Below are 12,267 nucleotides of genomic sequence, written 5' to 3'. Positions count from 1 at the left end.
CCTGGGCCTGAGTGTTGGCCTGGGACCCCCTTTCCAGCCATCTCTTCCAGCCCATTTCTGAGCTCCAGGCCTCGCCATCCAGTGGGTACAGACCAGCTCTGTGGTACCTGTGTTTGTCCATCCATTCATTTAGTTGGTCATTCAACCGCCATTTATTTAGCACTGACTCTGTGCTAGCCACTGTTGAAGGGTCTGTAGACACTACAAAGAATGGGACAGGCATGACCCCTGCCTGCTCTCGTGTGGCTCAATCCATTAGGTCAAAGAGATTGTATAGGGTCATTGGCACATAGCGTAGGGTCATTGGCACATTGATGGTGATGATGCACAGGCAGCTTGGGAGCCTGGAAAGGGTTTCAGAGAAGGCTTCGGGAGAGGAAGACAGCTGAGCTGATGCCAGGTTCTGGGCAACGGACCGCCCTAAAGTGAGAGAAGGTGTGGCATGCTTCGGGGTCTCCAGTGGTTCAGCAGAGGGGCAGGCGAGAGGGATGAGACGAAGAATTAGCAGGTGCCAAGCCTGCGAACAGCACAGCAAAGCCTGTGGGCTGCTTTCCAAGGGCAGTGGGGAGCCACAGGGGATTTTAAGCAAGGGCTGGCCTGAGCACAGTGACCCAAGGTAAAGTACTTACTGTGTGTCAGGTACTGTCTGTCACATGTTTCACTCATTTAGTCTTCAACACTACTCTATAAAGAAGGTGCTATTCTTATTTCTGTTTTATAGATGAGGAAACTGAGGCACAGAGGGGTTAAGTCACTCATCTCAGGTTGCACAGTTAGAAAGTGGCAGAGCTGGGATGGGGACCCAGGGAACCTGGCTCTTTGGCATACTGAACGTAGTCTCATTTTCAGTCATGCAGGGAGGGCTGATGCAGTGGTTTTCTGCCCCCAACTGGTGTCCGGGTGCTGGGCCAGGCAGCCTTGTAGGAGGGAAACGCCAAGGCACAGGTAGAGACGGCAGCCGAGGCCTGATATCCAAGCTCCATACGGGGGATCTGTGATCAGTCTCCTCTTGGCTGAATTTCAAGTGGTTTTAAATTTTCCCCCAAACCAGATGGCCTGAACAGTCAGCCAGGGAGAGGGGGGATTAAGAGGCATTCCTCTGGCCCAGCAGGGCCCCTCCCAGTGCCATGTCCTGGGTCTCTGCAAGTGGACCCAGGCCTGCTGGCAGCCAGTTCCACCTTGACCCTGAGCATGTCACCCCCTGCCCCAGAAAGCCAGATTAGCTGGAGGGTTCAAGGTCCTCAACTCACAGCTTCCCCCCGCTGGCTTTACCTCCCCTTCCCAGCAGTGGCTTGAAGAATGTATCTCCTGCTTGAGGAAACCCAGGCTCCAAACCACATCAAAAGTCTCCAGGGCTGGGAGGGAAGCATCGGGAACATGAGCTGCTCCCCCCTGCTGGGTTTGGCAGGAATGCAAAACCTGTGGGAACAGCCCCTTGAGTCCCTGGCCTCATGGTCCACCATTGGCCACTTCACAGAGGGGTAACTGAAGGATGGGGGGGGGATCCTAGAGAGACGCATACTGTGCCTGCAGAAGAGCTCAATTCTGGACAGGCCTCCACGAAGCCACTGGCCTGCCGAGTGACCTTAGCAAGACCTGGCCACCCTCCGAGCCTCAGTTTCCCCATATGTGCCATGGGGAACATAGAAGGCCCTGCCTGCATCTCTGCCCATGTGCAGGAGGGACAAGATGGGCCCTCAGGCCCTTGGCTCTTGGTAGAACTGCTGACAGGGTCTGGGTCCACAGGCCTCGGGGGCTCGGGGTCAGACAGGGGCAAGTCCCAGCCTTCCCAGTTACCAGTTCTGGAACCTCAGGCCTTGGTGGGTGACATGAGGAGGAAGTTGTAAGGACCCGGAGTATGAACGCACATCAGCTGGATGCCCATTTTTCCCACGGCCGCCAGTCACTCTTTATCAGTGTGGGAGTGAACTCCCCGTCACAGGGGGATGTGGAGGTCAGGGTCTGCTCTGGGACAGGGTGCTGGAAAAGACGATGTCTAAAATCCCTGTTTGTTACCTGGGGGATTCCACAGTCTCCCTCCACCACCCACTTTGAGGGAGTCGTGAGGATTCTGAGGTTCACGTGCCTGACATTAGACTCTGCTCCCATGAATGGGGCTTAGAGTTCCTCGAATCTTGGCTCTCCCTCTTTGGCCCTGGGCAACTGACTCCTCTCTGGGCCTCTAGCTTTCCTCTGCAAAACGGGTGAACAAAACAGAACTAACCTCTCCAGAGGGCCCTGGGATTAAATCCCTTTGCAGGCGCCTTGCGCGCGGTGAGCACCGGATAGGGCAGTGGTGTGGGAGGCGCTGGGCGCCTGTTCGTTCCCTCCTGGCTGTCCATCCCTTTGTCACAAGAGCTGCAATTGGCCAGATTTTCTGTCCCGGACTGCCCGAAGGGCAGCCCCGGCTCTGACTGCAAGCTTCCTCCTGGGGAGTGGCTACAAGAGGACAGACATGTGGTTCTGATGGAAAACCCAGGCCTGCCTCCAGCAGCGCTGGCTGGCCTGTGTTCACTTGGAGAAGGAGCGAGCAGGACTGGGGGGCCCTCAGGACACAGGACGAGCTACAGCGTGGCCCAGAGCAAGAGCTAGACTGTGCGCCCATCCTGCTCTTCTCCCTGCCCTAGGGGGCCGGGGTCGGGGGGAGGGTGGCTGGGCCCCCTCCTCCCTCCAGGCAGCACCAGCTTCTCCCCGAGCTCCCTGGGGGCTCCCAAGGCATCGCCACCTCCCAGCTAACAGGGAATTTAGACGTTGTCTTCTCCAGCATCCTGCTCGGGCCTTCAAGGCTCCTTGCAGGCCCTGACCTGCACACCCCCATGATGGGGAGCGCACTCCCACACTGAGAAGCAATGACAGGGAGTGGTGGAAAGAAATGGGCATCTGGCAGAGTTAGGTTCAGAGTCTGGCTTCTCCGCTTACCAGCAGCGTGACCATAGGCCGTTTCCTTACTGCAAAACGAGGATGAGAGCTGTGAGTATCCTCACCACCACCACTGTTTCACTACCGTTATTACAGATCTCAAAACCGTTCTCTCCGAAAGGCCTTGATTCCAAGGACAAATAGGGTGCTGTGTGATTCAGACCAAGCCATCAACACCTCTGGGCCTCCACTGCACTCCCAGAGCTGTCTCTTTCCAGGGAGGTCTGTGCCTCGGCTAGAGACAGAGGCCAGGGGCCAGAAGCCAGCCCTCAGGAGGGCCCTGATGCCCACCCAGCAGCTGAGCCTCTGTCCCAGCTCCTGTGGCTCGGGATGTCCCCCCTTCAATGTGCCTCTATCTCCACCGGGCCCCTGTTCGTGAATCAGGGGCGGAAAGCCTGACACACGGCCTGACAGGGTCCATCTGAGACAGAGGCCCAGAGAGGGGAAGGGGCTTACCCAGGGCCACACAGCAGTCCAGCAACAGAACCAGAACCAGCACCCGCAGCCTCTAATGTGCAGTACTGGGTCTCTGAAAGCTCTCAGCTGGCTCTCGTAGCGTGCTTGGAGCTGCCTGCTCTGAGAAAGGGACTGAGGCCGGATCTGCCAAGCCACTCCTCTGTGTCCCTGTCCTCGGCGAACCTGCCACCTCCTCTGGCAGATCCGGCTGTTCCTGAGCACTTATGAGAGGCCGGGGGGGGGGGGGGGGTTATCTCCCACCTTAAAGGAGAGATTCTCAGCCTCATTTCTGAGACAAGATAACTGAGGCTCGGCGTCGTCCCCTGTCCTGGGTTTATTCAGTTTGTGAGGCACTATTTATGTTTTTTTAATGTTTAATTTTGAGAGAGAGGCAGAGTACGAACAGGGGAGGGGCAGAGTGAGAGAGGGAGGCACCGAATCCGAAGCAGGCTGCAGGCTCCGAGCTGTCAGCACAGAGCCTGACGTGGGGCTCGAACCCACAAACTGTGAGATCATGACCTGAGCTGAAGTCGGACGCTTAACTGACTGAGCCCCCCAGGCGCCCCCATGAGGCTCTATTTAAGGCCGTTGGTGTGGAGATGATGCATTGGAAGCCCCAGGTAGCTGATAAGAGGAATTGTTGCTTTCTTTGGCTCAATTGTTAATTGAACATTTCTGGGGTGCCTGACGGGCTCAGTCAGTAGAGCACACAACTCTTGATCTCGGGGTTGTGAGTTTGAGCCCCATGTCGGGCGTAGAGATTACTTAAAAATAAAATGTTTAAAAAAACAAAACGAAATTTCCTTGTTCAATTTTTAAATGCTTTCTTCCTGTCCTATTTTCAATCCCTCATCCCCCCCCTCCAGCCAGACACGTTCCCTCACCTCCTTTTGTGGCTGGCCCCCGCACTCCCAGTCCGGGGTGGGCCAGCCTCCTGCACAGGACCCTCTTTGTCTCCCCAGCATGACCTCTCTGATCCTCTGCAGGACAAACACCGCACTGTTCTCTATGGGGGCCTTTTCTAGATCCCATCTGTGTCTCTGTGGGAGTTCCTGTAAGGGGGTCACATGGGCCAGTAGGTAGAACCCTGGAGGAGATACACCTGCTGATGGGCTAAGGGACCTGAGACAAATCACTGCCCTTGACTGGGCCTCAGTATTCGCATCTGTGCAGTGGGGGCAGGGAGCACATTCCACCCGCCCCAGGCGGTTTCCTAGCTTTCGAAGGAATAAGATTCCTGTCTGGGGCTCCAGGGAACAGCGGCCTGACCCCTGCCCCGCTCCTGCCCCCTCCACATGTCGGCTCTTCCTCCATGAGCAGGGCCGGATTGACTTGCACGTCGGGCTGGAGGAGGCTGCTGCAGACACCCAGCCTCATGCAGACTCAGACCCTCCCTGAGGGTTCGGTTTGCCCCCAAGGACTGCGGACCACACACCTGCTTCTGCCTCAGTGCATGCAACAGCCGAACCTGAAGGCCCAACTGGAGGGACTGGGCCACGCGTGGCTCGGCTCTGCCCTCAGCCTCCACAACTACGAAATGCGTTGGCCGGCTGACCTCCGAGGTCTCTTTAAACAGGGTCATTTGTGCAGCACCGGCTCTATTCCAGAATGATGGGGCCTCTAGCGGAGTCCCTCCAGGTGGAGCCATCTCGGCACACCGCACCCGGGTGGCCAGCCTCAGGCTCGGGATGTGCGGGCAGTGGGAGGAGAAGGGAGCCCCAGGCTGGTGCCGGGAAAGGCCCAAGTCTCTGGGCAGCCCTGCCCTCCTGGTTCCCGGCCCGAGGGAGACCCCTGCTGTCCACCATGCTAGTCCTTTTTTCCTATTCCAGGGCCCCCGAGGACCAGATGGACCAGCCGGGGAGCAGGGGTCCAGGGGCCTCAAGGTACCAACCCCGTGGCCTGCCCTTGCTCATGCCTCCCACGCTGGGTCAGGAATTCCGGAACCAAGGCTCACAGCTTCCTTGGCATGAGGCCGCTGTGGGCAGCAGGGAGTCCGAGAGAGGCTGAGAGCTCACGGCCGCTCCTCCTGGCCCTGGAGTCTGAGCAGGGGGGCGACGGAGAGAGAGCAGTGAACGAGAGGGAGCCAGGGGATTGAGGGAGTGAGGAGGAATGCAGGTACCTTCTGGTGCCTTCCCCGGGGGCCCCTGGCCCCCTCTAGGGCCCCCAAGAGTCGAGATTGCTTCTACTCCCAGCAGGAGCAAAGGCTCCCTGGTTCTCCAGAGGAGCTGGTGACTATGGCGAGCCACTCCCCTTACTGGGCCTCAGTTTCCCACCTGCATGGTGGAGAGAGGGGTGGATGATTACACCGGTTCCTTCCATCTGCCATGGGGTGTGGGTCCTGTGTCCGTGAGGGGTACTCCCCAGCACCCTGTCCCACCTTCACACGCTGTTTCGGCAGGGCCCTTCAGGACCTCAGGGCAGACCGGGCCAGCCCGGACAACAGGTACGTCAGGCCAAGGCCGCCAGCCCCCTCCCCGCTCCCTGCTTTGTGATCTGTGCCTCTAATGACCCCAAATGCGTTTCCAGGGTGCGGCCGGTGAGCGAGGGCACTTGGGAGTGCGAGGCTTCCCGGTAAGTGACACCAGTTCTGGAAATTCCGTGGGGCTTTGCTGGGAGATTATAGCCACATCAGCCAAATTCCCATCCTGCTGTGGAAACCCCACAGGCTCTAGCTGCCCACTCTCTCTACACGGACGACCCTCCAGCCTGCCTCTTTCCCCTGAGACTCGGTGTCCCCATCTGTCACTTGGTGGAGGGTAGGGGTCAGACCATCACACCTGGTGAAGGCTTACAGCCGCGAAGGGACTAAGTCACCTCTGTCCCTCTCTGCAGGGCATCCCGGGTCCCTCAGGCCCTCCGGGCACCAAGGGCCTCCCAGGAGAACCGGTAAGTGCCCTCTTGCCCCCCTCCTTTGCCTCTTTGCCCCCTGGCAGGCTGGTCTCAGATGGGCCACCTCTGGGAGTGTGGGATGTGGTCATATAAGAAGGAGGCTGGAGGGAGACAGTACCAGGGCCCTGCTACCCTGATGGGACAGGCCTCGGAGGGTAGAGAGAGTGAGCGCTGACCAGGGAGCTCAGGAGCTCTGGGCTTGAGTCTAAGCACTCTTGTCCTCCAGCCTAGTTTTCTTGCAAGTGAAATGGGAATAAATTGTCCTTACCTTGCCATACTGTTATGAAAATGAACCGGTAACGTGTACAGAGTGCTCAGCACAGACCAAAGCTGAGGGAACAGAGTACTTGAGGTCACCAAGTGGGGAAGGATGGAACTGTAGGGTCTGGACATCGGACATCAGGGAGAAGGGGGTCACAGGGGCCGGTCGCTTCAAGCCGTGGGGAGAGCTTGCTCTTGCTCCCAAGGGCCACAGGAGACAGTGAGTGATTTGAAACCGAGGTGACCCTTTAGGAGGTCTCCCTGGAAGGATTGGTTTGGAGAACAGCCCAAGTGTCAGGGTGCCCCACGAGGAGGCAGTGGAATTGTACTGCTGGGGAGGGACAGGAGAGGATGGTCTCGAGAGGCGCAGGAGGAGGGTTCCCTGCCTGGGGCAGGGGGAGCACAGGAGGCTTCTGTCCCCCCAGAGCCATGCTACAGTCCCACATCTTGAGGCCCAAGAGATGCCATTTTGAACACTGAATTGAGCAGGAGCGGGGTGGGGGTTTCTAGAGGTGGGGCCCAGGTGGGAGGGTGTCCAGACAGAGGGAGTGGAGTGAGCAAGTCTGCTTGGAGAGCTGGAAGGTTTCTGAGTAGGGGAGGGCCCTCTGAATTTGAGGGGGAGGAACAGGAGAGAGTGCAGGTGATGGAGGGGTGGCAGGAGACCAATGGGGAGGGGGGAGCTGCAGACACAGGCTATGGGGGGCGTGGGCCGCAGAGTCCCAGATTCTATGGATCCTCTCCCTCATCCACCCCTCCAGAGGGCCCAGGCTACCGTCTCGAAACTGTTGTTGTCTGTCTGTCTTCCAGGGCCCTCAGGGACCCCAGGGACCACTTGGCCCTCCTGGAGAGATGGGACCTCAGGTGAGTGCTCAGGGCCCCTTGTTTGTCCCAGGACGTTGCTGGGGAGACATCAGCCCCTCGAACCCCTCCTCCTCAGGGGGTCCCTGGCCTGGCCTGGGAGGCAGATGGTCATGTCCTGTGTCCCACAGAAAGTGAAGGTTAGACACCCTGGCAGGAAGGGCAGATCCGCCTTAGGCATAAGGGGAGGGGCTGGGCTCCTTGTCCCAGGGACTGCTGTGTGCCTGGCCTGCAGGGGTCCCAGGGCCCTCATGGGGGTTGGCAGTGCCTCTTCTGTGGCACGGGGAAAACAACGATGCCGCACCCCACCCCTGCTGGGACTTCACCTCGGCACCGAGGTTTGACTGCAGAGAGAGCCCTCTTGAGGCCATGCAGCAGGGGGCTCCCATGGGGCCTCAGACACCTCTGCCTTATCCAGAGAAAACTGAACCACGGCATTGGGTTCGTGCAGGGGCGGTGGCCATGCCCATGATGGTAACTCAGACCCCTCCCCACCTTAGTCATCCCGGCCCAGCTTTGGAGGGAAGGACTGGGATCAGTCAGCCCTGAACACAGCCTTTATTGGCTTCTTCCCCTGTTGTTATATGAATCCTGAAATTTTCCTCCCTGTGCTTGCCAAGGGGCTCCTAATGTGGTAAACCACACTCGTGGGGAAGGAGAGGGCTCCAGCAGCCTCAGGGGAGCCCCGAGGCTCAGCACCCTGGGCCCAACCACCACCCTCACTAGGATCCCAGCTCCCAGCTCCGAGAAGGCTGCAGCCTGCTCCCAACTCTGTGTCTCATGCTGTGTGACCTCAGGCACGTTCCTTGCCCTCTCTGGGCCTGCTTAAGTTATCTCCTCCCTTACAATCAGAGGCCAGCCCTTGCTGTAGGAGGGACCAATGGCATTTTTTTGCAGGGGCCTCCCGGTGCAGTAGGAGAGCCGGGCCTTCCTGGGGAAGCCGGGATGAAGGTAAGGCAGGATGAAAGAGAAAAGTGACTTGTTGAAACCAGCGCCCAGCTGGCGGCCACGTCCTCCCCACGGAAGAGAAACGGGCCTTTCTTGTGCCGGGATAATGAGTTCTCTGTGCTCCTGGCCGGGGCGCGGGTCCTGGCTATGGCCGCAGTGGAGGGCCCAGCTGGCCGGGAGCCCCTACCCCCTGCCCCCTGCCCGGTGGTGTTTTCTCTGGCACCCGCCCCATGCTGGGGCAGCCGCACCTCCTGGCCTCCCACGATACCATTTGTATCTCAGCACCCGTGCCCCTCATTACCTGCCGGGAAACAGGTGCCCATTGATACCCGGGCTCTGGGGAGGGCCCTCTCCCCTCTCTGCTGTGGGAGAGGATGCGGCTCCCTACGCAGGCCCCGGGGCTGATGAGTGATGCTGACAGCCTGAGGGCCTTGTTAGGCAGGGCCTGGGGGAGCCCACGAGCGTCTGTGGGAGGAGAGGCAGACACCCCCTCCCTGTCCGTGCCTGAGCCTCCCTGCCATTCGGAGGGAGTTGGACCAGGCTTGGGACTTTGGTTGTTGACTTAGTGCCAGAATCCTTTGCGCGAACAATGCAGAAAACCACCCCGTATATAAAACAGACAGAAATGGGATCCTTCTGGTGGGGGCAGGGCTGGGGGCTCAGAGCCCCTCCTCCTTGGGCCCTTCGGGCATCAGCACGGAGGGAGACTAGTGTGCACATCCCCACACGGTCATCTTCTGGGGGGCGGGGGACATTATTCTGGCTCATGTAGGGCCTCTTCCTCCTTTGGGTTTCTCTCCAAGGCTCTCAGGGGAGCAAAGAAGGTGGGCAGCCACAGAGTTACCGTCCCTGCATCCGATCCTCCCTGGAGCCTAACTACCCAGGTTTGGATCCTGAATCTGTCACTTATTAGCCTCATGGGCTCGGGCTAGTTCTGTCACCCCACGGTCGGCAGTGTCTTCCTCCGAAAAAGAAGACACCTTTCCTGGCAGGGTCGCGGTGAGGGATCACATGGGAAATAAAAAGGCAGTTAGAACAGTGCCGTGTCCACGTGAGCCTGATGGTGGTGGTGGCCGTGGCTGTCCTGACGTGGCCAGGGCAACCGTGGAGCGGAGGCTCTGGTTGGCATTTTACAATTTCGCTTTGGTCCTTCGAAGAAGGTGCTTCCCCAGCTCCCCACCCAAATCCGAGCTGGTGAGAACTGGAGGGTGAAGTCAGGGCTGGGACTGGCCCCACCCACCCCCATGGACTTGTGTTTGGCTTCTCCTAGGGTGACCTTGGGCCTCTGGGCACCCCTGGGGAGCAGGGCCTCATTGGGCAGCGGGTAAGTCGAAGCAAATTCATTCTCCCTGGAAAGCCACCTGAGGGGCGCTTGGGTGGGGGGAAGGGCTTCACCCAACCTCCCCGAGCCTCAGGGAGAAGGAGACCCTGCATCCCTTCAGCCTCATCCCATCTATCTCTCTTGGTGGGCCAGCATTTCCACCCTGTAGAGGCACTCTTCGAAGAAAAGGGTTCTGTGGTCAAAGTGGTCAAAGCGGTCAAAGCGTCTGAGACTCACTGCATGCTCCGTGTTCCCTCTTACATATCAGCAGTAGCATTTTCAAGGCTCTGAGAAGGCCTGCAGCCAAGAAACTGGTTCCTTTTGGATTCATCCAGGGCCCCCAAACTTACTGACCTGCAAGCACTTTTACTGAAAAACACCTGTTTTTCATCCCTGAAAACTGTTCCATGGAAGGTGATCTTCCCCTTTTCTGGAAGAAACCCACAAAGCTTTTCTTTCTCTGTGAAGCATTGGGATGCCTCTCTGTCTACCTCTCTATGCTCTGTGCCCAGTTTATAAGGTCTCTGCCTGAATGTGGCCTGGGGTACCAGGAGGGGTACAAAGCAGGCATCCTCTAGCACCTGATGGCTGCAGAATGTGGAGTCCGGCAGGGAGGGGGAGTTAGTGTGGGCCTCAGTTTGTGGGGACACCAGGCCCAGCCCAAGCCCCCCCCCCCCCCTCATTTCTCACCTTTCCTGTTTTTCCATTGCCTCTTGCTCCCTGCTGCCCTGAGTTAACAGAGGCTCCACAAATTGAGTTAGGACATAGAAAGAGCGAGAAAGACCACGGGGCGGGAGACGATGAGTGTGGAGCCTGAAGCCGTGAGATGGCAGCACTTGTGTGTCAACGAAGACTGATCAGTGCGGTTTTCTGGGAGTGCCATGTTGAGAAGGATCCCGAGGCTCCACGTAGGCGCAGTAGGGAAGAGAATGACGAGCACTTACTTGAGCCCCACTGCGTGCCAGGCACATCTCTCAGAGCACTGGGAACAGAGCAGTGAGTGACCGGAGGCCTTGTCCTCATGGGGCCACGTCCTGGTGAATCCATTAGTCTGTGCGCCTGTCACGCCTTTGCCATCCCTGCATCTGACGACTTCTGAGGCTCCTCAGATGGTGCTGAACAGCTGAGCTCTGAAAGCAAAGAGAGACCCAAACACCTGCGACAGCCGTTTGGAGAACTGAAAAGTCCAGGGGCATCTCTGGAGCTGGGACTGCAAGCAGAGAATCTAGCCGAGGGCCAGATGGGGATTCCGGGGCTTGGTATCCTTTCCAGACTTGCTGGCAAAAAGAAAAAAAGTCTTAAGTTTGGCCTCGCTGTCCTCATCTGAGAAATGGGATTCCACCGAGGAGTTCCATGAGAGCTCACTCCAGTTCCAGAAATAACATACCTAGTGGCTGCCGTTTGTGGGGTGCTCATACTGTGCCTTACAGGAGCCCTTAAAGGAAGGGGTATCAGCCCAATTTTCAGGGGAGAAGACAGGTGCCCGTGGGGGGCTAGGTAGTTTGCTCGTGGTCACGCTGCCGATGAATGGGAAGCCTATTTGGGGCACTGAGGTCCGTGTGGCATCGAAGCCTTTCTCGAAGCCCTGGGCAAGCACCGCCTCCGAGTCCGGCCAGCCAACTTGGACACTGCAACTCAGGACCTCCTGTTGCCCCCACCTGACCAACCCTGCAGATAGAGCAGGCCGTGGCTTGGAGGCTGCTCCTCCTTTCTGAAGAGGGTGCCTCAACCCCCCTGCTTGCTCACTAATTCAGCCACCGTTTACCGGGCACCTGCTCTGTGCCAGGCATGCCAGGGCCCTACTTCCCGGAGACAGGGTTGGGGTCCTGCCCCAGGGAGGGGGAGGAAGTAAAAGCACATGGGCCCCCCCACCCCGGTAATGTCTCCTCTTCTTTCCCCACCACCCTTTGCAGGGAGAGCCGGGCCTTGAGGGTGACGGTGGCCCTGCAGGGCCCGATGGGCTGAAGGTAAGCGTCCTTCTGCTGTAGGGTCTGGGGAGGGGGGGAGGTGTTCTGGAAGTGCCTTCTACCTCTGCCCCCCACTACCCTCCCATCCCAGACCTAAGTTTTCTCTCAGAAGCACTGTGTTCCCATAAAGCTCTGAGAGCAGACCTCTGGCTCCTATTGAAGGCAGCGCTGTCCAGCACCGCAGCAGCCTCCTGTCCCGCTTGGACGGGGGCCTAGGAACCCTCCCCACCTTCCGCTGCTCGCTGCAGCCCTTCTCCTCAAAACAACAGCTTCTCTTGGTTAAGGGTAGTACCTGAGCACCTGCTCCGTGCCCAGCCCAGGGCCAGCAGCTTTGATATCTGGGATCTTCCAAACATCTTAAAAGATCAGGAAAATCAGAATCGCCACCCATGACCTGTAAGCCACTATTTGTGGCGGACTAGTCACATATGTATCAGGTACTATACTAAGCCCTTCGTGTCGTGTCACACCTCAGTTAATGGTCCGGGATCAGTTCTGTCTTTAAATGAGGAAACCGAGGTTCAGAGAGGTTAAGCAACTTGCCCAAGGACGCACAGCCAAGACCCAAGCCTCAGCTACCTCTTTGCACCATGCGCCCAATCTAAAGGTGAAGAGACTGAGGCTCAGAAGGAGGCAGAGGCACACTCA

At 58.3% G+C, this 12,267-nt stretch overlaps 1 protein-coding gene across 7 annotated transcripts in view; it reads left to right on the top strand.

The window, feature by feature from the left end:
* The window catches only part of COL27A1 (collagen type XXVII alpha 1 chain), a 140,577-nt gene that overhangs the window by 94,180 nt on the left and 34,130 nt on the right, over positions 1-12,267 (top strand). For 6 of the 7 annotated variants that reach the window (XM_058694403.1, XM_058694406.1, XM_058694405.1 and 3 more), the window contains 9 exons: positions 5,205-5,258; positions 5,774-5,818; positions 5,902-5,946; positions 6,208-6,261; positions 7,333-7,386; positions 8,281-8,334; positions 9,135-9,215; positions 9,602-9,655; positions 11,566-11,619. In XM_058694403.1, the coding sequence (XP_058550386.1) occupies positions 5,205-5,258; positions 5,774-5,818; positions 5,902-5,946; positions 6,208-6,261; positions 7,333-7,386; positions 8,281-8,334; positions 9,135-9,215; positions 9,602-9,655; positions 11,566-11,619 (495 nt within the window). The remainder of the gene's footprint in view (positions 1-5,204; positions 5,259-5,773; positions 5,819-5,901; positions 5,947-6,207; positions 6,262-7,332; positions 7,387-8,280; positions 8,335-9,134; positions 9,216-9,601; positions 9,656-11,565; positions 11,620-12,267) is intronic. The other variant, XM_058694408.1, reaches the window with a different exon arrangement.

This window comes from Neofelis nebulosa, chromosome 12 (genome assembly GCF_028018385.1).
Source record: "Neofelis nebulosa isolate mNeoNeb1 chromosome 12, mNeoNeb1.pri, whole genome shotgun sequence".
NCBI classification, from domain to species: Eukaryota; Metazoa; Chordata; class Mammalia; order Carnivora; family Felidae; genus Neofelis; species Neofelis nebulosa.
The sequence above is the reverse complement of the archived record's forward strand: the minus strand, read 5'-3'. Positions and strand labels throughout refer to the sequence as shown.